Genomic DNA, 22,773 nt, shown 5'->3' on the forward strand with positions numbered 1-22,773 from the left:
AATAATCATGATTCCACAGTATGATGGATGTTATAACTAGATTACACAGATCTCCATTTTTGCTTTTCATCTATACATGTATCATGTATGTAAGATTTAAAAAAAACAAAAAAACAATGTAGAATTCTTCAACTGCAATAAAAGAAACAAGAACAAATTCTTCATGTTGATAATTTTATTGCAGCACATAAATTTTATTTACACAATAATTATAAAATTACAATGCAGAACATGTGTGTAAAAATATATACAATTATAACTTAAAGAGCTTTTGACTAGATTCAATATATATAACAGTTTTGATTTTTGTATAAAACCATCAATAGAAGATGGATAAAGAGAACAGAAGGGAACACTGGTAATGCTCATTATTCTATGAACTACTTCTTTTTTTAAGTGAACAAAAATTAAATTCTGATCACATAAGATTGTTTCATGTGTATATACAGATATATATACTTTTGCTTTTTTTAGTTGACAATGACATACTAGTTCTGGATTTTTTTTTAGATTTTAGGCTTTATCACTTGTTCCCTTATATATTTGTACAACAATGTGTATATATTTATGAAAGGTAACTTCTGCTTGTTACAAATAGAAGAGAAAAATTGTTATTATTCAAAATGTCACACAAAATCGGATTAAGTTCCATTTTGGGCTATAAAGAATTGATAATAGTTGACAGGATCAAAATATTATACAGATGCCTTTATCATTTTACATGCACCATTCTTGTCAAAAGCTGTAATAGAATAGTTTTTGTGGTAAAGATATGATCTGAATTCTGATTTTCCCTTTTTACATGCATATTCTGTTATATTCTGTCTTTTCATAATTCAAAACATAAATGTAGATGCTATAACCTGATAATCAAGCAGGTGCTTTGAAGAAGGTTAACTCTAATGTGATTGGATAAATCCCGTCACTAGTATTGCTTTTGTGACCCAGTTTCATAAATATATTGTAATTAGATATAGGAAGATGTGGTGTGAGTGCCAATGAGACAACTCTCCATCCAAATAACATTTTTTTTAAAAGTAAACCATTATAGGTCAATGTACGACCTTTTTTTATTCTGTTTCACACAAATGTTTAAAAGTATTGTTTAAAAACACTATCTATTCATTATTGGTTTATAGAGTTATCTCCCTTAACCAAGGTCATCAAAAATAAGAAAGTAAATACTGAAGCTAGTGTTTTATCCAATTTCTATATATTTACCCAAAATATTCTTGTTGTGTATTGTTGAAGCTCACACATTTTTTACTGTGATCTTTATTCATTAGTTTCTATAACAGACATGATTAAACCAGAAATAACTATGAAAGAAAATCTGTTTAATTTGGTTTCATTGTTATAAAGATTGATACATGTATTCCTATTATTTTCTGCTAGAGAGTTGACTCCTATTATAACAACAGTTAAAATATGTGCAAGATATATATTATCATGACTGTACAATTTAATTTTGATGCCCTATATATAAATGTTTTCAATACTGACCAGTTTTGATTCGCTCTTTGTTTTTTTATTACATTAAAAAATGAAAAAATGATAGATGAATAATAGCTTTTTGATTTTTTGAATATTATGCAAGTATAACAAAATACATCCAATTAGGACGTATTAATCACCCCTTTTAAAAGATCAACTCATTTAAAAACCGCAGTACTGCATACATTAATTCCCATTTGTAGCCCCAATGTGTATAGATAGAGAAAAGTCCAATGTTTCTAAAGTTTCTCTATAGACTGCTTCGTTGAAATATTTAACTTTCAAACATTTAAATTGCTATGAACAAATAATGACTGAATGAACACGAATATCATTACATGAAATTTAATGTGATTTTTCTTAATTATGACATCAACTTGCAATCATCCTAATGGTGAATTCAGATATGACTGCAATGAATATTTGAAGTAACTTGAATGATTTGAGCTGATCTATTATTCTTGAGCTCTAATTAAGGAAGTTTTTGAAGAACACATATAGGTATTAGGCTGGTAGACATTTTCTAATGGAATTTGTGTTGTAACAAATGTGTCTTCTTCATCAGTAGTGCTATTATAGCTCTTCCGTCTCTTGAATTTTCTAACAACCATAACGGCACATGCTAATATGAAAATCATAACAACTATTGTTATTACAGCAGCCACTGCTTTAGTATTCACCGACGTTATTCCTGGAAGATAATCTAATGCCTTTCCAGACGTAGCATTGATACAATCCACTGGATACACTTCGGTAGAATAGACATAGACAATACAAAATTCATAACTCGTATAGGATTTTAAATTAGAAAATGTATAACGTCTTGAATACGGACTGAGATGAACAATCCTATAATTAACTCTACTCTTAGCTTCTCTGTAATGTATTTGATAATCGGAAATCATAGACCAGTATTTTGTACCATTCCACGTAATTGTAATGTAATTTAGGGTTGATGGTAATGCAATTATTCTTATAGGCTTATTGATTACTTTGACCAATGTTTCACTTATATCAAAACCTTCACTGTTCGTAGCCTGACATGCATACAATCCGCTGTCAGACTTTTGTAAATGTCTGACGATTAGTATAAACTTATCTTTCACTTCAATTCTATTGTATTTAATGCTCTGAGATAACATTGATCCATTGGGTAACATCCAAGTTATATTTGGTTCAGGAACACCTGTCGCATGACATTCAAGTCGTAACTCTTCACCAATACTCACTTCGTAGTTTTTATCGTAGATAGGAATCGTCAATGGAACACAGTTTTGGGTTTGATTAGTTCGTGGAAGACTGACAATTGGCAGTCCATACCTGCTAGGAGGAGTGTAACATATTAACATGGCCCCGTCATACATGATTGATGTGTGATTTTTAGACATGATGTCATTGACCATCCAGTCAATGTTACAGTCACAATGCAAAAGATTGCTGTAAAAATGACAAACTTTAATTGATGGCAGACTTTGAATTATTTTATGAGGAAGCACTCTCAAGCGGTTATTGTGAATATATAAATTTCGAAGACTTGGAATGTTTTCAAATGCATTTGGATCAATGAACACAAGTTTCTGATTGTCATGAAGTTGAAGTGATATGAGTTTGGTTAAGTTGGCAAACGCTCCTTCCTCAATAACTGAAAGGTGTGGCATGTAACTGAGAGAAAGTACGGAAACGTTTAAATTACAAAATGTTTCATGCACTAGCCTGTAAATTGGATTGCCATCAAAATTCAGTTTCTTTAAATTTGGAAGCTTGAGAAATGATTTTGATGGAATAGATAAAATATTGTTATTAGAAAGATCCAATGTAGCTAGCTGTTCTAGCCCAAAGAAAGCATTATTCTCAATATTTTGTATTTTGTTTTCCGTGAAGCTGATAGTGTCAAGATGATTTGATGTATCGAATACACCACTCCTCAATTCTCTTAAAACATTTCTTGACAAATATAGCCATTTTAAAGATGGCATCCCAACAAACCATTGATTTTCAAGTATATTCAAGTTATTATCTTCTAAATTAAGACGTTGCACATAGTTTAATCCTCCAAAAGCATGTTTCTCTATGTAACGTAACTTGTTCTTGGATAAGTCTAAGTTTATTAAATACTTCAAGCCTGAAAATTGTCCATTTCTTAGAGTAGTAATAAAATTACTATGTAGATTAAGATTTCTCAATTGAATCAGTTTTTGTATTTGTTTGTCGAAACTGGTTACCTTGTTATTTGAGGCATCTAAATATTTCAGCTGCCGCATCCTTGGTGGAAGATTGAGATCTTTTATTGAGTTACTCGCCACAATTAAAGCTTCGGTGGAAGAAGACAAATTTTGTGGTATTAAAAAAAGTCCAGCATTTGTACAATTGACAATTTTCATCACTTGTTTGAAATTCTCTGTATCTAATCTTCCGATATAGCAAGCACATTTCAAAGGACATTCAACATTCCAATCCATTCTACTTTCAATACCAGTGAATAATATCACTCCAAGCAGCAAAATAATAATTAATCTCCCTTTTATCAGCTGTCTAAGGGATAAATGCATGTTTCCTTAAAAAGTTCAATAATCACATGTTTTTTTCTTTAATTACTTCAGCTGCTCAAACATCCTGTAAAGTCGCCAGAGATTGAAATGGAGGCTTGATTGTTTTGCGTTAATGTCTTGTAGATTTGAATAGAAGACTACCATTTTCATTATTTGGACTAGTTAAATTGTAAATTGGCACTGTCAGTATTGTAGTTCCATAATTTTCCCCTCCTCTGAGAATGTCTGCAGGAGTGAACAGGATATAATAGATTTCCTACAGCATCTGTCACAACTAAATGTATATTAAATGATTCGGTTTCGCAGTTCAAATTATGTCACCTCAAATTGGAAAAAAAGCATCGGAGCTGGATAATTATCTCACTTGAAAGCTTTTAACGATTTGTCTCTGCCGTTCATCAAGTTTGTGTCAGTGTCCTGAAACATATAACGTAGAATTAATATACTTTGTTTTGTCACATACGGAATTAAATAGATTTAAGTTGACATGTTTGATGTCTCCTTTACAGTTAGACTGGGAGTTTGGAAGAGTGCATCTGTCTGTTTATGTCTCTTCAGTAAACTTACGCAAGATATATTGGAAAACATAAATAGTCTAAAGTGAAAAGACTGAAAAAGAAGCTCTTGAGAACAACTGAACTGAAAAATCACAATTCATATTGAGAAGTAAATGCGCAGACGTAGCTCATAGAAGTTCAAAATTAAAAGTTTAAAAAAAAATAACAACAATTTTTACATTAAAAAAGATAATGTGATATTTTTTTAATTTAGGTATCTTGGAATTTAACAAACCTTATGCTTAATGATTTTTGTGTCCAAAATTTAAACTACAAAATGACAAAAATGTCCACAAAACCATATTACAACACTTAAGATTGAGCAATTTGAAACAACAAAATCCAAGAGTGAACCCAATGCTCAGAAGGAGAAACAGTTTCAGCTCTATTTCTATTTTCATTGTGTTGCTCATAATTGCAAGTCAAATTTTTGTTATAAATAAAATACTATCAATGATTTCAGAATCAAGGATGTTTTTTGCTAGGGGACAAGTATAACATCCATTGTTACTAAGACATAGCTAGATATTCAATAACACTAAAAAAAAATATGATTGGATTTGTAAATGTTTCAAATGGGAAAACAGTTATCAATTTTTTTTTTACAGACTTTGTTTATTTGTGTTTCAGGTTTATATAATGAGACTTCTCAAAGAATTAATGTGAATTAATGCAGATGTTGCACTGTATGATTGATAGGGGCATTCTAACAATACAGTGATGCCAAACTAACACCTCTTTTTAATTTCAATTTGTATGCAGATGTTCTTATATACAGGCTACTGCAAAAAAAATGCGGTTGTATATTGTTTAACTCTGCTAAACACAAAAATGGCTTGCTGTTCAAATGCCTGGCAAAAAGTAAGTTAATTAAAATTATGTATTCTCAGAAAACCCAAGTTGCTTACTGAATGTAGGATTTCTGTGTACTTCAGTTACTTGTACGAATTCAGAAGCCTTATTTGAATTAAGAATTTCAATTATATGTAGCGAACGTTAATTTGTAGACCGACATTTGATAACATATTTGTAATCTCAAATGTGCAGTTTATTTGTCAATTACATTAGAAACAATTGAACTTTTGTGAAAATTTGCATTTTACAAATTATAATTAGAAATGTTTATGAGAATAACAGAATATTTACTTAATTATACTGCTCTCAGAAGCATTGAAATATATTGAAAACAGAAGCACTCAAGTGCTATGTTTATTTTATTTGTGCATAAAATTTTGACATAATTATTGAATTGCATGTTTCAAAATGTTAACAAAAAAACGTTTTTGTAAAAATATGTCAGCAGCTGTTATGGCTCTTATTTTCTATGAGATACATTTTTGTTGTAAAAAAATAATGCATATTTTTGTAAAATGAAATATGATTGATTAAATATCAAAATATATATATGGGTTCTTGATGTTAATGCTAACTTAACTCACATACTCATGGAAAAATATATAGTATATAGGTGGGGGGTTCCAACCATATGTCCCCATTCAAATGCAATGGTCGACAAAAAAAGGGGGGTTCCAACTTCCAACCCCTGTAACCATTCCCTGGATAGGCCACTGAATTGACATTTTTGGGGGTAAAATATTCCAATTGAAATCTTGACTTTCTGACACAAATGCAAAGATTTAATATAAAGGCAAACCCTAAACTAATATACATTTTCACATGCATTTTGTAATTATCTATCTAGACCCTGCCAAAAATATTTTGGGTGACACTAGTTGTATATGTTTGTCATATAGCCAAGCTGATCCTGAAATAGTCTGTCTGCTACATAAGCTGGCAAATTACTATTGTGACATAACTTGGATGACAGCACTGTCATACTGGCTTAAATAATATTTATGATATTATATTTTCTTAAAGCCTATATTTAGAGTATTAAAAGAGTACTAAAATTAGTGGCTAAGCACATACATTTTCCTTTTTTAGAACGAACAGGTCTCATATAACACGGATAATTATACTGAAAATGTATTAATAGTATGACTTCTAATATTTTTGGAAATCTTTAGTGCTTGCCATATTTGAAAAATTCCTTTTTTGGATTAATTTTTTGTACAATTTCGTTTGTTAATTATCATGATGATTTTTGGAACATTTTAATGATGGAAGTAGACATGGTAGAAGAAATTGTTTTATTATTTGAAGCAAAAAGTTGAATTATTAGTTATCCTATAAGTGAGTGGTTATGGATGTACTTTTCATAATGTATTATACAGAAAAGTAGAAGTTCCAATAAGAGGTATTATTTTGCCCCTGAAACTATAAAATTAGTCAAATTCGTTAATCTTTACAAAATAATACTAATTCTTAGATTCTAAATTAGTAAGATGTTTTATCTGGACACTTTATTTCAGAAAAGTCAGCTGTGCTTTCTGGTCAATAAAATATGCAATGCAACTTCATTCATACAAATGAACAACTATCAACGTTTTGTACATGTAAAAATCATTTTACTAACTATTTTCTTGGATTTCATTATCTCAGCCAAAAACATATTGTTAAGATGAAATGTCGATGAAGATAATGGCTTGTTATTTTATTTATACTGATTTCATCAGCTAGAATGTCAGCTGCCCCTTATTACTGAAGGCTTGCTTGATATTCTTGCAGATAAAAATCAGTACCAAAACTAAAAAAATCATTCTATAACTGCATTTTATAAATTATTTTGTAGCAAACTATCTTTTTAGGTTTAAGCCAGACAGGGCTCTTTTAAATAAATTAATAACAAGATCTCAAAATGAGACTATTTTTATATTGGCAGGATCGAGTCGATTCACAAAATCACTTACGACTAAGATTGGTCATAAGCCATAAACATTCTGTATGCTTATGATAACTTTTTTTTGTGAAACAGATTGCAGTTGCAGTTTTGTAAAATACAAATCAAAATAATTGCTTCTGGACATCTTAATCAATTTGAGCATTCAGTTTATTTTGAGATTTATGTTTATTTGAAGTGTACCTAATAACCAAATCAATCAAATTACATCTAAGTGCATTATTAGTTTTTAATGACTGAAGCCAGTTTTTTGTTTGATCTGCAAAAGTGCATCATGTTAGTGCCATTGTACTGTTTTGAAAATGATAATATCAATATTCTTGCTCAGGAGTCTTCAATATCACAAAATCAGTATGGAAAATTAGTAAAAAAAAATCAAATAGACTGAAATAATATTGATAAAAATTACTTAGATTAACGACTTATTTAAAACTTAGAAAGAGAATTAATCCCATAAATCTGATTTTAAGAAAAAAAATTGCTTGATTGTTTTTTTAAAATTTATTTGATTAAAGAAGAGTATACATTATTTTATTTATTTATTTGACTCCAGTAAAGGGTTGACATTAACTAAAGAGATAAGCAAGAGAGTTAATTGACACCAACCTGTCTGCAGGATCCATTTCACTAATGATACTCAGTAATGTTAGAACACAAAAACAAATAAGCTTCCTTATGAATCATGCAAGTACTGAAAGAGTTGTCAATAATACAAGCAATACAGGAAAATTGACTTGAATTACGGCAGGTCAGACAAAATATCACCACGAAAAACTTTCACTATAACCAATCAATATTGGAGATAAAATCCTACCACTAACTGCTCATTTTGTCTAGCTCGCCATGGGATTTCCCTATACAATTATTCCAATGATAAGCTTATAATCGGGACTGGTAAACCACAGGTCTGTATAAACCACTTGATGCTCATTGCCACATAGATTATTGATACTTCAGGATATTCTTAAAGAGTTGTAGATTTCTGTACTACTATTAAATGGGATGTTGAAGTGCTTTATGGCAGTTGAATAGATTCTAAAAGATAAGAATGGAATTATGCCAATACTATAATATCATTTTTGAAACTGAGTTATGATGATTTTTGACATGGTTGATTTTATTATCTCCCAAGACATAGCGTTAAAGATGATAACCTTTGAAAATTTGTATTATATTTGTTTGCAAATTGAGTTATTTTGTTTTTTTAATTGAGTTAAAAGATAATGAAGTGTGTTGAATTTTTCGATAAAACAGAAGAGTAAATGATTTCAGAAATAACTGAACACAACAGACAAAATTTAACAAACCCTGTGTACATGAAGTATATATTAATTTAGAAGAAAAGTGGAAATATTGAACTTTAGAATGAACTATTAATTCAGAGAACACGTACACACTTAAGCTACAGTACTGTTAACATAATATTTAACTTGATGTGAAACACTATTGGTAGATTTTGAACTCCACTATCAATTAAATCATGGTTTTCCAACTATTTGAGTCCTTAATTTATAGGCTTTGAACACTTGTATATTGTATAACATTCTGTCAGATTTAACTATGTTGGGTAATAGCTAGCTTGCTGAAAGGTTCTGTCATTATATTACTAAGTCAGAATCAAAATCAAATCAAGTAAAATTTATTCAAAATCAGTTAAAAGCATACAATACAGTAAAAAAAAAGGTCTTTAGACCAAACATTAGAAGCAAAACAAAGTTTATTAAGTTTAGGAAAGAAGACCAACACTTTAAATTTATTTGTATGTTAGCTGATGCCTTTGACCAGAAGAAAGTACAATACAATAGTAATACTGTGTGGGTGATATTAGATAATGTCTGCTGATGATGCCATTCAGTCTTACAAGTTTTAAATGCATTGGTAATTAGTGTCTGAAGCCCTATTGTTAACATGAATTCTCCTGAGTTGTTTTCCATTTAGTATTCGTAAGAAAAGGAAAACAGTATAATATTAGTGTATTTGTGAAAAAAATGAAATATTGGTTCTGTCATCTACAGTGAATTGTAATTACAGTTCAGTATTGTCTGAATGTCACTTGGAATTCTCTAGAGTTATTGGTAAAACTAGAGTCATTACTCATGGCTAGTAGTTTAGTTTGTCTGGTTTATTTACAATTTATGGCTATTGTAGAACCTTGAATGTCAAACGTACTTACCAGTACATTAACAGACCTATAGAAAGAAGCAAAAAATACTGATAATATTTTAGTTTACAGACCATAGTAAATATTTTGAATTAGATTTGAACCTATCTATAAATTATCCTGGAAGTCCTCAAATTATAGATATGTTTGAATGCATCAGCTTCTGCAAGTAAGCAAGAAATGTCAATGGATAGTTTGAGCAGCATTTTGGATGAGAGTCTGAATGATTTAAACTTCTCTACGTCAATGTATATAAAATTGATTTGTCATTTGAAAATGATGCATTTTGCAAGATTCAGTAGTTTTTTGCATGTCTGCATATTAACATAAAAAGGTCTTATCATCTACTAACTTGACTAAAGAACAAATAAAAGTGAAAAATTAAAATGGTGATCGAATGTTTGCAACTATAGGACATATTACCTTTTATGAGTTAACTCCGATTTAAATTCCCTATCACTTATTTGAATCTGCATTTTCATGAAATGATTTCACAAAGAAAAAAGAATATTTTACTTATTCAAATGATTTTTTTCTTTAGTACGTGTCTCTAAGTACTTTGTTTTTGTTTATGAATTATTCAAGGGAAAAATTCCTTGCATTATTGGTTTGTGAAATGTCATAGTGACACATATTGGTGACTTAGTACAAATGAGATCCATTTAGATGATAATCTAACTACCATCTAACTGACATGTCATCGGAGATTAAAGCTTAAATAAATACAATTATCATAGTGAAATTAAATCACAGACCTTGATATAATGGTTTATTAATTGATTTTGATGATATTAATATTGAAATTGACATCAAAGAAGAACTGAATAGATGGATCTTTCATGTATGGCAGTGGGTCAGTTTCCCTTTAACTTTTACTGATTTTACTTAAAAAAAAAAAAAAAAAAAAAAAGGTGCAGAGCACATCAAATGAGCTGCTGAAATAGTACTGAGACAATGCGATTGCACATATACAAGTACTTATAAATACTCATTGACTCAAGTGGACCATTCGTTTTCCATGTTCTGTCATAGACGACAACCCATGTTCTTTCAAGTATTTTAGCCAACTCAGCCTCACTGGAGCAACAATAACCAATCAGGTATACTAGAGTTAGTGTGGGATATGGGAAAACCTGCCTTCATTCAAACATTTTTTAAAAGTCTTGTTACTCTTGCATGGAAAAATATAAAAAAAGAATTTAAATTGAAAGACTTTACATTATTATTAGGATTGATGAAAGAAGTAATTGAGATTATGAAGTCAGCATATTAATGTATTTTATTAAAATTTGAACTGGTGTTTGGTACATCTGACACATTTCTCAGGATATTTGGTAATACATATATATTTACATATTTATTAACCTTAATGTTCATATATTGTTTGCAGTTGGATGTTGAACTGTCATCAATACATCAACCCTATTCCCTCAAGAGGAAGATTTTATTCACTTTTAGTTCCTTTTGTCAGATTACTAGATCAGTTTATGGGATTCTCTCTCCATTATCTGCTCCTAAGTTACATTTAAATTGACTTAAAAGTTACATGTAATTGGATTGACTTTGGGTAAATTGAATTTTATTTTGATTTGAATTCTTTTTTTGAACATGCTAAAAGTTCAAATTAACTAAGAAAAGCACATAATTCATTTAAAACCACATATGGTAATATTTGTTCCATGACATTTATTGCTAGCTTGAGGTAGTTTCCAAGACATTTATTTAGAAAAGTCATGTGACTGAATGTTTGATTGTTAATGTGATGCATTACATTGTCTTCCTGGAGAAGATGGTAATACTGACAATTAACAAAGTGCACAAGTTTATAGAATTCAATATTGATTATCTTGTCTGTTATATAACACATAATAATAAAAAGTTATCAAGTGCTCATAAATTTTTAAATAGATGATGCAAATTGTCATCATACTGCAGGGTGGCTTTAGATATAAAAAAAAATATAAAAATAAGAAGATGTAATTGATTGACAAAGAGAAAAGTCGCTAACAGAGACCAAATAAGCACAATTATAAGTCAGCTTTATTAAAGCCCCAAAATGACAAATATTAAACAATTCAAAGGAAAAAGCGAAAAAAGTATTAACTACTTGTTTTATGTACAAAACAATGAAAAAAATAATATATAATATACAGGCACAAATGACAACCAATGAATTACAAAATCTTGACTTAGGACAGGCACATACAGAATGTGGCAGTGTTAACATTAAACATAAGTGAAATGATTACTGGTATTGGTTGTTCCCCATAAAACTCAAATCCACCAAAATTAACTCCTCAAGCCCTAAATTTTCTCCTTTTATTCATACCTTTACAGAATACCCATGGTGTTATGGTAGAAAGTGTCCTTGCAATATCTCTTATCTACAATGCCAGTACCTGGTCTAATTAAGGCATCCATCATCTTAGATGATTTATTGTGGCCTCTGATTATTATAAAGTGAAAATTGCTTGTAAAGAACTTATTTTTTTCCATAATTTCCTGAATAGTCACATGAAATAATTGAAAGAAATTTCTCTTGTTAATTAATTTGATTGATAAAGGCAGATTATAAAGAAGTAAGCATGAAAACATGAAAAGGAACTTGAAAACAGTCTTCCCCTTGAAATACAGCAATTTGATCTTTGAAAATAATCTACTTAACAGTATCTGAAGTATTCGCATGTAAGAGCCTGTTACTAAGTGGTTGTTGTTTGTTGTTGAAATCATAGTCTTTTTCTGCTTATTATTTTGTAAATTGATTAGGCCGATAGTTTTCTCATCTGAGTTGTTTAATTTTGTCAGTTTGGCCCCTTTTACAGCTAAATATGCAGTATACTGGGTTTCCTTACTGTTGAAGGCTGTTTAGTGATCTTTAAATGATTGTTAATTTCTATGTCCTTTGGTCTCTGGTGATGATTGTCTCATTGACAACTTATTGATTCCACATCACCTTATCATATCAGCAGTCACCATTATTTAGATGCACTTACAAAAATAGAAATAGACATACATGTAATTGTGGGATTTTCTTGCGAAATATGATAATGCAATGGTATTAACTATTATTTAGAGGAATTAAGGGCATTGAAAATTACAACATGCCAAATTATGTTAATATCTATACAAAAATAAAAGGGCCAACACAAAATTTGCTTTCTTAATGAGATATGATATTTGAGATTTTTTACTTGCTTATTTAAATTAATTTCAATAAAAAATACCCTGAAACACCTTCAGTTCCCCTGTAATATCCTCAATTTCAAAATCAATGAATTTACAGGTACAATGTTTGCTCACAGCCTTCAAAGAGCTGCTGCTTGCAGGAAGTTAACTAAATTTATTTACTCAGTACACAATTCATTATTAGATTTATCTTTTATACATTGGATTTCTCAGTTTGAAAATTTGTTTTTTTATTCAGCTGTTTTATTTTCTGACTAAACACTACTTATTGGTTTTAGTGATGGGAAAGATTGATAACGTACCAGTAGGAGCTTGATTTATTTAATTGCATAGAAAATGCAGATTGAAAAAAAATGTACAATTGTAAAATCGACAGACAATTTAGAATCTTTTGATTTGTAGCAGTTCTTAGTATTGAGTTAAGAAATAATGTTAGCAAAAAGACAAAAATAGAATTATGGAAATAATTTGCAGATTGTAGATTGTTTTCATCAAAGGATTGTTGAAGCAATCTAAGAGCATAGTTTTTGAGAGAAAAGAACACTAATCCCACACAGTTTGAAGAGTTAAGCAGAACTTGTCACATGCATCTGTCTATATCTTTGACTCTCTGATATACATAATCACTATTTATAGTTTCTGAGCCATATGTTTGTAATTCAAAACAATTTATTCCAATGAGTGATCAAAGTTTTTTATTTGTAACCCTAACTCAAAACATGGCGACGTTTCAGTACATTTCGCTTTTTCAGTAAACAGTCCATCTGTTGATAAATACTGTGAACGTTTTTTGTATATTTAAATATTTTTACCAATGTTGAAAGACATGCATTGTATCAAATAATAAAAATTAAAAAAATTTAATCTCTAGAAAATTTTGTAAGATTTCCGTTGATATTTTTTCTAAATAGGTGCAATTTGGGTACCATCACGTTACTCAGTCTACTAAAAATCTATAATTGATAAATTTATAACTATTGCTGTTGGTTGCTTAAAACAAAGGATGTGTTGTTACTTAAACCCATGTTCTTGAAGATTAAGGAGCATTTGAAATGGTGTTGATAATAGGCCTGATGATGCAAGGTCACAACTAATAATTCTGTCAGATTTGTGGACCAAATGGGTATTGATAATTAAATATGAGATATATATTGGGAGATTGAGGATGTAAGCATAAACGAGTTACTGATACTGTTGGTCTGTCCATGCAAGTCTGACAGTATCTGGTTGCTCACAGTACCTCTTAGTTCACTCTTTTCCTAGGAAATTGAGGATGGAAGCATAAAGGAGTTACTGAGACTGTTGGTCTGTCCATGCAAGTCTGACAGTATCTAGAGCTCACAGTACCTCTTAGTTCACTCTTTTCCTAGGAAATTGAGGATGGAAGCATAAAGGAGTTACTGAGACTGTTGGTCTGTCCATGCAAGTCTGACAGTATCTAAAGCTCACAGTACCTCTTAGTTCACTCTTTTCCTAGGAAATTGAGGATGGAAGCATAAAGGAGTTACTGAGACTGTTGGTCTGTCCATGCAAGTCTGACAGTATCTAAAGCTCACAGTACCTCTTAGTTCACTCTTTTCCTAGGAAATTGAGGATGGAAGCATAAAGGAGTTACTGAGACTGTTGGTCTGTCCATGCAAGTCTGACAGTATCTAAAGCTCACAGTACCTCTTAGTTCACTCTTTTCCTAGGAAATTGAGGATGGAAGCATAAAGGAGTTACTGAGACTGTTGGTCTGTCCATGCAAGTCTGACAGAATCTAAAGCTCACAGTACCTCTTAGTTCACTCTTTTCCTAGGAAATTGAGGATGGAAGCATAAAGGAGTTACTGAGACTGTTGGTCTGTCCATGCAAGTCTGACAGAATCTAAAGCTCACAGTACCTCTTAGTTCACTCTTTTCCTAGGAAATTGAGGATGGAAGCATAAAGGAGTTACTGAGACTGTTGGTCTGTCCATGCAAGTCTGACAGTATCTAAAGCTCACAGTACCTCTTAGTTCACTCTTTTCCTAGGAAATTGAGGATGGAAGCATAAAGGAGTTACTGAGACTGTTGGTCTGTCCATGCAAGTCTGACAGAATCTAAAGCTCACAGTACCTCTTAGTTCACTCTTTTCCTAGGAAATTGAGGATGGAAGCATAAAGGAGTTACTGAGACTGTTGGTCTGTCCATGCAAGTCTGACAATATCTAAAGCTCACAGTACCTCTTAGTTCACTTTTTTCCTAGGAAATTGAGGATGGAAGCATAAAGGAGTTACTGAGACTGTTGGTCTGTCCATGCAAGTCTGACAGTATCTAAAGCTCACAGTACCTCTTAGTTCACTCTTTTCCTAGGAAATTGAGGATGGAAGCATAAAGGAGTTACTGAGACTGTTGGTCTGTCCATGCAAGTCTGACAGTATCTAAAGCTCACAGTACCTCTTAGTTCACTCTTTTCCTAGGAAATTGAGGATGGAAGCATAAAGGAGTTACTGAGACTGTTGGTCTGTCCATGCAAGTCTGACAGAATCTAAAGCTCACAGTACCTCTTAGTTCACTCTTTTCCTAGGAAATTGAGGATGGAAGCATAAAGGAGTTACTGAGACTGTTGGTCTGTCCATGCAAGTCTGACAATATCTAGAGCTCACAGTACCAGCTCTTAGTTCACTCTGTTCCTATGAGTACTTTATCATAAGAATTTTTTTATGTAGGTAATTTGGGATCATTACATAACACCAAGACATATACTTTGATGCTTTATGAATGATGATGCAATGATATGCCATTAATAAGTAAACATATGTTAGGAATCAACATTACAAAGAGATTTACGGAATTACATAAGTATATTGTTATAGTTAGGTGATACTGTAACATATTTTGGCACAGATTTGAAAGTATCATTGGAGTGCTTCTTTTATTCTTTGTAGTGGTTAGTCAATAGTAATCTTTTCTGTTTAATGTACAGTATCCCTTCACCAGGACAATTCTCAAGTTACATGGAACATATATTATTATTGATTATGAGAGGTTAAATTATATAATGATCGAGACAGCAACCCAAAAAAAATAAATAATATGAAGTTAGAAATCAGGTTGTCATAGTATTCAAGTGTCTTTATAAAACTGCAAAACTTTTGCATTTGTATTACGTTGTGGTGATTGTCATGAAAAATATTTTTACATGTTTAAAATATGATTAAAATTTGACCTAAGAAAGCTAAATGTTAGTTCATCAACACTTGAGTCGTTTGAACTTTTGATTGATTTCAGATAATGGTTTTGAACTAATTTTGCAAGTAAAACAATAAAACAATGATTTTTTTTATATTTTTATAATGAATAATTGTTTTGTCCTTGAAATAGGTAAAAGCATTACTTATCTGTCGATAATTTTGCCCTGAGTGTAACATAAGTCATTTTCAACAGTATCATCAACACTTTTTATAGGCTTTTATAACCATTAAAGATGAGTCAAACTTTTCATTTCAGATTGCAAAATAAATACCATAGTTTTATTTTGTAAATATTTATTTTGCAAATTCAATTAGATGTTTATATATTTAATTGACATAATTGAATCATATCATGAAATAAGAGAAAGATTGGTATCTGTTGACAGAAGAAAAACAAAGAGGACTGCGGTTTAATTGATTTCACCTAAACTTTCCAGGTAATGGATAACTTGCAGATCGATATTCGGAGAAATTGTATGCACCTGCAAGTTGACGACAGATGGTACCATCATTTAATGGACTGTTTACATGTTTTTTATGCCATATTGAACAAACTGTCCTCGGTAACTTTTCTAGTTCAATAGAGAGAACAAATTGCTTTTATGTTTTTGTTTCAGAACTATTTTCATATTTGCTGGTAGTAATCTTTATAGCAAATTGAACGTATTTTTTTTCTGTAAAACATCAATTTATTTTGCATTAACTGGAAAGAAGTTAATGAGAAAGTGCTTTTTTATGAATTAATTTTCCTGTTATTAATGAATTTATTGATATAGGTTTTATTGAACCTTATATTAAGTACCATAAAGCAAGGTTATTTTGGATAATGATAGTATATAAAATTACTATCCTATTACATGGATAATAGTAAATACATGTCAATATCATATCTGAATGTTATACAGGTTTATAATGTTTCAATGATATTATAATTAAGAATGAAACTTATTGTTTATTCTGATATGAAGAAGTAAAAACAAATCCACATTTGAAGTGGTGTAAAAAAAAAAGTACTTCAAACTCTATGGAAAGCCCTGGAAAATGTTGGTGTTTTCTGATAATTGTGAGATTTATTTTAGTCATAAACTTCAATTTTTAAAACAACTATTGCTTTTCTAGCAACCTTTCAAGGTTTTTAATAGAAAGAAACCAATTGTTAGTTATAAGTTGTTACATGTATTTCTTTTTCTCCATCATTGACAAAGCAAGAAATTAAAATTGAGAATGGAAATGGAGAATGTGTCAAAGAGACAACAACCCAATCATAGAAAAAACAACAGCAGAAGGTCACCAAGAGGTCTTCAATGTAGTGAGAAATTCCCACACCCGGAGGCATCTATTTAAATTTCTCTAACTCTATGGAAATTTATCCCTTTCCGAACCCATTGAATAGAACCCATTGTATAAAAAAATTTAATCAACGTGTGGTTGCTAGTGATCTCAAAAGATCATTGGATGATTTAAAAGGTCATGACCTTTTTAGCTAACTGAATGAATCAAAATATGATAACAGGTGTTAATGAAATTGACAACTTTGTGCAATGTGAAAGGCACTCAAAGGGATTTTTGGTTAACAAAAAAAAGAAAATGTCTTTTTAATCATTAGAGAAACAGATTCTTACATAGTTACTCGTGGATTATCGGATTTATCCAATCTCGATAGTTAAATTATAAATTTTAACTGTCTCGATTGGATAAATCCGATAATCCACTGGTATCAATGTAAGAATCTATATATATACAATTCCTTGGACAAAGATTTTGAGTGACTACCATATTTTCAAATATCGGTTAAAGAGGAATGAATTGCAATATTGAATTGTTCTTTTTGAGATCTACATTATTTTAATAACCCTTTGCATGAAACTGACATAAGTTACATTTGTTTTTAATAGATATAATGGTCCAATATCGATTCTTATTTAATTTATTCATACTTGAAAGGAAAATATTTTACTTGTCACCTAATTAGTTGTGTCAAGGATACCTGAAATTAATTTTTCAATTAACAATTTCCGTGTTTATTCAGAATAGTTGCAGTAGTGGTGGTTCTGCTTCTAATGTTAAGGAAATTGATGTTAATACTTTTCTGAACTGATTTTGTAAAAAAAAATTGTATAAGAATCACCACATCAGATTATTTCACAAGAATAAGACCGAAAATAAAAAAAATAATTTTTTTTTACTAGTGTAATCTTATCTCTGCTTGCTATGTTATCTTTTTTTTTTTATAATGTTCATCTTACAAAGATTCATTCTTAATCTTTGTTTTTTTTGTTGTTTGTTATAATTTTATTCTGTTGTATAATGCAGATAAAAGTAAGAATTTATCATTGCTTAAAAAAATGTGTGAAACGTACTATATTTCCTGCAATCTCTGCGGAGACAGACTCTAAGTTAGAATCTAGATAACTTATAAAGTTTTTTTTTCTTTTATATAAAAAAAACTTTCCAAAAAAATGAAAAGATATTTGGACTAATGTCACACGCAAATCATTAATATACCCAAAATAAAGAGTAAAACAGCTAAAAACTTGTCTTTAAGAAATTTTAATGATATTTGCCTATCTGCCAAGTTAGTTCTTTATTATCTAAAATGTTGTTTTGAAGAAAACAATTAGTTTTGCGCAATAATGCAAAAAAGGCACGACTCATTAGAATGTTACGATGAAAATTGTTCTGTCAGCATACATAATCCATTATGGCAAACTAACTAATTTCCCACAGCATGTTCTTAATTAAAAACTATTTGATGTATGCACTGTTTGTAGTATTCTGCACTTGGATCTTTTAACGGGTGTGTATCATGTGTATAAAAGTGGTTGGAATAACAGGTGGTAAAAAAAGGTCAACTTGATTCACTATCTTTTCATGCAGAAAGGTGCACTGTATTACTTCCCCTTACAACATTTGTTATTTCTGGAGTTTTAATATTAAATCCCCTTTTGTTTGTTAGTTGTAAGCTCAGGTTGATTATGACTGTCTGGGAATTGTTTGATATAATCTGTAAACGTTTTTTAATTTTTATGCATATCAATTAAAGTTGAAAATAGCAATCATGGTTTGTTTTCATTAAATATTTAATCTTTTTGTGAAATGAATTCCACAGAGTTTCCGATTTTAAAAATTTGCCTAAATTATTTATAAGATATTTGTTTAATAAAGTTATTTATTTTTAGAATAAAATTCATTTGTAGAGGTCTGCTTGAAATTGTTTTGAATAAAAACAACTGGGTCATAAAGCTAGTTTTAGGTTTTAAATTATGAGTATTGCTAGCTGTTGCATGATATTCTGCTATAAAGATAAAGTATTTCAGGAAAACATAATTGAAATATCCAGATTTTTTTATACTATCTGACAGATCTAATTGTAAATTACCCTCGAATCAGTATTTATTGAAACAGGTGGCACACAATTATAAAAATAAATGATTTTAAAGCTTATTCCATAGACATAAAGATTAATTTTATCATGCAAAATCAAATTGTTTGCAATATTAATTGGATCTCGAAAATGGCAGAATATAATGATAAATTGCTTCTAAAAGACTAGTTTTCAAATTAGTTTTCTTGTTTATTTCCATGTTTAAGTAAATTGATGGCTTGTACTGGTATGCCGTGTTTAATATTGGAACAAAACCTGCATTGCAACTAGCAAATATTTCACACAAATATGTGCAATGATTAATTTTGGCAGTAGAATTTATGTTTTCAGATGTGATTAATGTCAATATCTGCCTCAAATTTGTAATTGCATGTTATAAAGTATGTCCTGAATGGCAAATTATATGCATGCCAACATTTCTGCAACCAAAATGCTGAAGTTTGATGATGTATTCAGTAAACAGATAGATATTTGGGATGAATGCATTGAGTCACTTTTTATGTCGCTCCAATATCATAAATTTCAAGTTTAATAGAATATTGTAAATTCTGATACTTTTGCAGTATTTTAAATTTATTATATTGCCAAAATTGTCACCCTTGCATTTTGATTTTTTTTATCATTTGTTACGATACAGAATTTGTGGAAGTTGCAATAATAAATCTTGCATGTGTCTATAGCTTAAAAATTGAAATGATAATTGCACATTAATATTTCTGAAATGACAGTATGTTGAAAAACTTTTACATTTTCTTATTTTAATCTTAAACTTTAGAAAAAATTTGTTTATCTTAAACTTTTAATAAAAAAAAAATTTCAAACTTCTGTAGAATTTTGCGTTATTTTAAATGACTACAGTTGTCTTGAATCAATGAATGTTTGAATTATGTATACTAAATTTTGAGTCTCAGTATTAATGTGATATTTTACAGGTTTACTAATGTCAGTGTTATATAATTTTGTTGAAAGCAGAATAAAAAAAAAATTGCATGAGATAATGGTATTACATAATCTGAAATATTTCAAATCATGATATAGTTTCACTGTAAACAATCTTTTAAAAATGTTTGATGAAGTCTGATGGGTTTAAAAACAAATATTTTTCTTTTTATAAACAGGATAGATGTTATATTTCTTGAGCCTGTAAATCTTTTGTTGTTGTAGTTACTTATGTCACAGACATACTGTTTTGGAGGATTTTTCTTTTACAATTTTAGTCAGAACTATTGAACATTTAAATATTTGCAGTGGATATATATATAGAGAGAGAGATTGTCACATTGGTACAAATGGATTATTGAGATCATTGTCAACCATATATTAATCAATTTATTTTTTAACATTTGGTCCAGAAAGGGTTATATTGCCAAAGAATTAGAGAAATGAATGTTTAACATCAAGAAGCAAATACTTATATGCTAGAAAAGATCACATTAATTAAGACAACATGAAATTTAATCCGATTTTGTACACATTACTATACCAGGACTCATTAGGTTGTATGGTGTAACCATTAATACATTTGCTTTTTCTGCTGTCTGTCTGTCTGTCCTTTCATACATTCATAACTTTTTTTACATATTTCTAAGATTCTGTAATGAGGAATGATTTCATGGTTCTAGAATTTTAATCAGTTGAATTGTGCTTGTTATTGAATATCATTTGTTCTTCATGACGTATGCTCAAAAATGATGGATTCCTTAATCCCTTTGATGACTTTTATTTTAATGATAATTTGAAATAAGGAGACAATTGTAGGAGGTGACTAGTATGACATATCACATGTTTTCCTTTTATCCTTGATAACTACCACAATCATTTATTGTTGCAGTACTGAGTAGTTGCATTTTTTTGGTTGGAAAATTTATAAATTAAGATTTAATCTTATCAAAGCCTTACATATAACAGGAAAATTAAGATCTAACATGTTGTAATATGTTTGACACTACCTTCTGCTATCAATGTATATTGTGTGTACTGGAATGTAGTTTATATGTTGAATGCCTATAGTTGTTATGACTTTGATAAATAAAGATTAACAGAAAAGAAAAGATCACTTGTACTCTCATAGTCTGATGTATCGATACCCTATACAGTTCCATTCCCTGCATCAGAACTCCTACTTTGTAGCTTGAAAGAAATTACATCTTTCATTTAAAACTTGGATGAATTTAATTATTAGAAACATTGAACTCTTGGTGTGAGGCTTCTCTCTTTGATGGAATCTGCATGACTTTCATTTGAAAATGTAATAAAAAAAATATATATGGTAATGTGGTTGACAAATTTATAGAGTGGAACTTTTAGAATGAATAGTGCTAGATTATTATTAGAAACTAAGTGTTCAGATATTAATTTCAGACAGAGTCTCTGTTGCTTCATACTATACATCTTACAACTGAAATATTTGCTGTTAAACTTTTGGTAACAGTTATTTGATTCTAATATGTCTTATATGGAATTATCAAAAACTCCTTTTTTTTTTAAATTTTATATCAACTCTATCGTTACAAAGTCACAACGGATAAATATCTCATGTTGTATTACAGTAAAAAAATAATTAATCTGAAATAAATTATTTTATTAACTATATTATGAGCTCTAACACTTGAAACAAGAACCAATATATTGGTTTATGTTTTACTGAAAGAATAAATTGAATTATGTCAATATTTTGCATATTTTAAGCTCATGTTTCACAACTGTTACATGTTGCGTGTCTGAATAAATCATATAATGTTCAAAAACAAAAGCATCTAATATTTGCGATTGCAATAAAATAGATACAATTTACTAAATAGCATACTTACTTTTATCAATGAATATTGTATTCCTTTTTATGTTTATAACTTCCTTGAATTGCTCATTTTTGAAAATTATGGATTTTAAACTTGTTTGAAAACTTCAAAACAAAATAAACATTAAATTTTCCAGCCCTGCGTTTTCTTCTTTGATTTGTCGATTATTGGTGTTCAAGTTGTTTGTGTTTCTTCTTTATGATGAGAAATGGTATAGTAACTGATGTTTTGGTTGTAAATTGTTTTTTTTTTGTCTATCAGTTCTATATCAGTTGGCTTAAGTTTGATTGTGAGGCAATCATTTACAAAGATGCTAATGCAGCATGTGATCTATCTCACAGAGTTTTCAAATAGGCATCCAGGGCTCCAGGCATTTATCACTTCCTTTATATCAGAATGGAGCAAAAAATCAATTAATCCACTTGTTCCAACTCTGCAACCTGTTAAAGCTGCATTTAGGCTTTATTTAAAAGTCTGAATTCTGAATTACAACTGACGGCTTCTGGGGATATTGGTAAAAACGATTAGTTTAAATGATGTTTATGGTAATTAATCAATGTTGGATAATTCTGTCAGATTTATAGAGCAATGTTGTATTAGTTTCCACTGTTTATCAGAATTTTCAAAAT

General features: G+C 29.9%; 2 protein-coding genes across 5 annotated transcripts in view; one reads left to right on the forward strand and one right to left on the reverse strand.

Moving 5' to 3' along the window:
• Positions 1 to 22,773, forward strand: part of LOC134720248 (mitochondrial inner membrane protease subunit 2-like) — a 45,563-nt gene that overhangs the window by 11,285 nt on the left and 11,505 nt on the right. The window lies entirely within an intron of this gene.
• Positions 188 to 22,544, reverse strand: LOC134720196 (leucine-rich repeat neuronal protein 1-like). 2 transcript variants are annotated; one of them, XM_063582818.1, is made up of 2 exons: positions 22,157 to 22,544; positions 188 to 4,460 (listed from the first exon to the last, which is right to left on the reverse strand). In XM_063582818.1, exon 2 carries the CDS (start codon positions 4,041 to 4,043, stop codon positions 1,950 to 1,952), a length of 2,094 nt encoding a protein of 697 aa, XP_063438888.1. In that variant the 5' UTR covers positions 4,044 to 4,460; positions 22,157 to 22,544; the 3' UTR covers positions 188 to 1,949. The 2 variants fall into 2 exon arrangements, with proteins under 2 accessions (XP_063438888.1, XP_063438889.1); XM_063582819.1 differs by lacking the exon at positions 22,157 to 22,544 and adding an exon at positions 8,007 to 8,123.

Source organism: Mytilus trossulus, chromosome 1 (assembly GCF_036588685.1).
Source record: "Mytilus trossulus isolate FHL-02 chromosome 1, PNRI_Mtr1.1.1.hap1, whole genome shotgun sequence".
NCBI lineage: Eukaryota > Metazoa > Mollusca > Bivalvia > Mytilida > Mytilidae > Mytilus > Mytilus trossulus.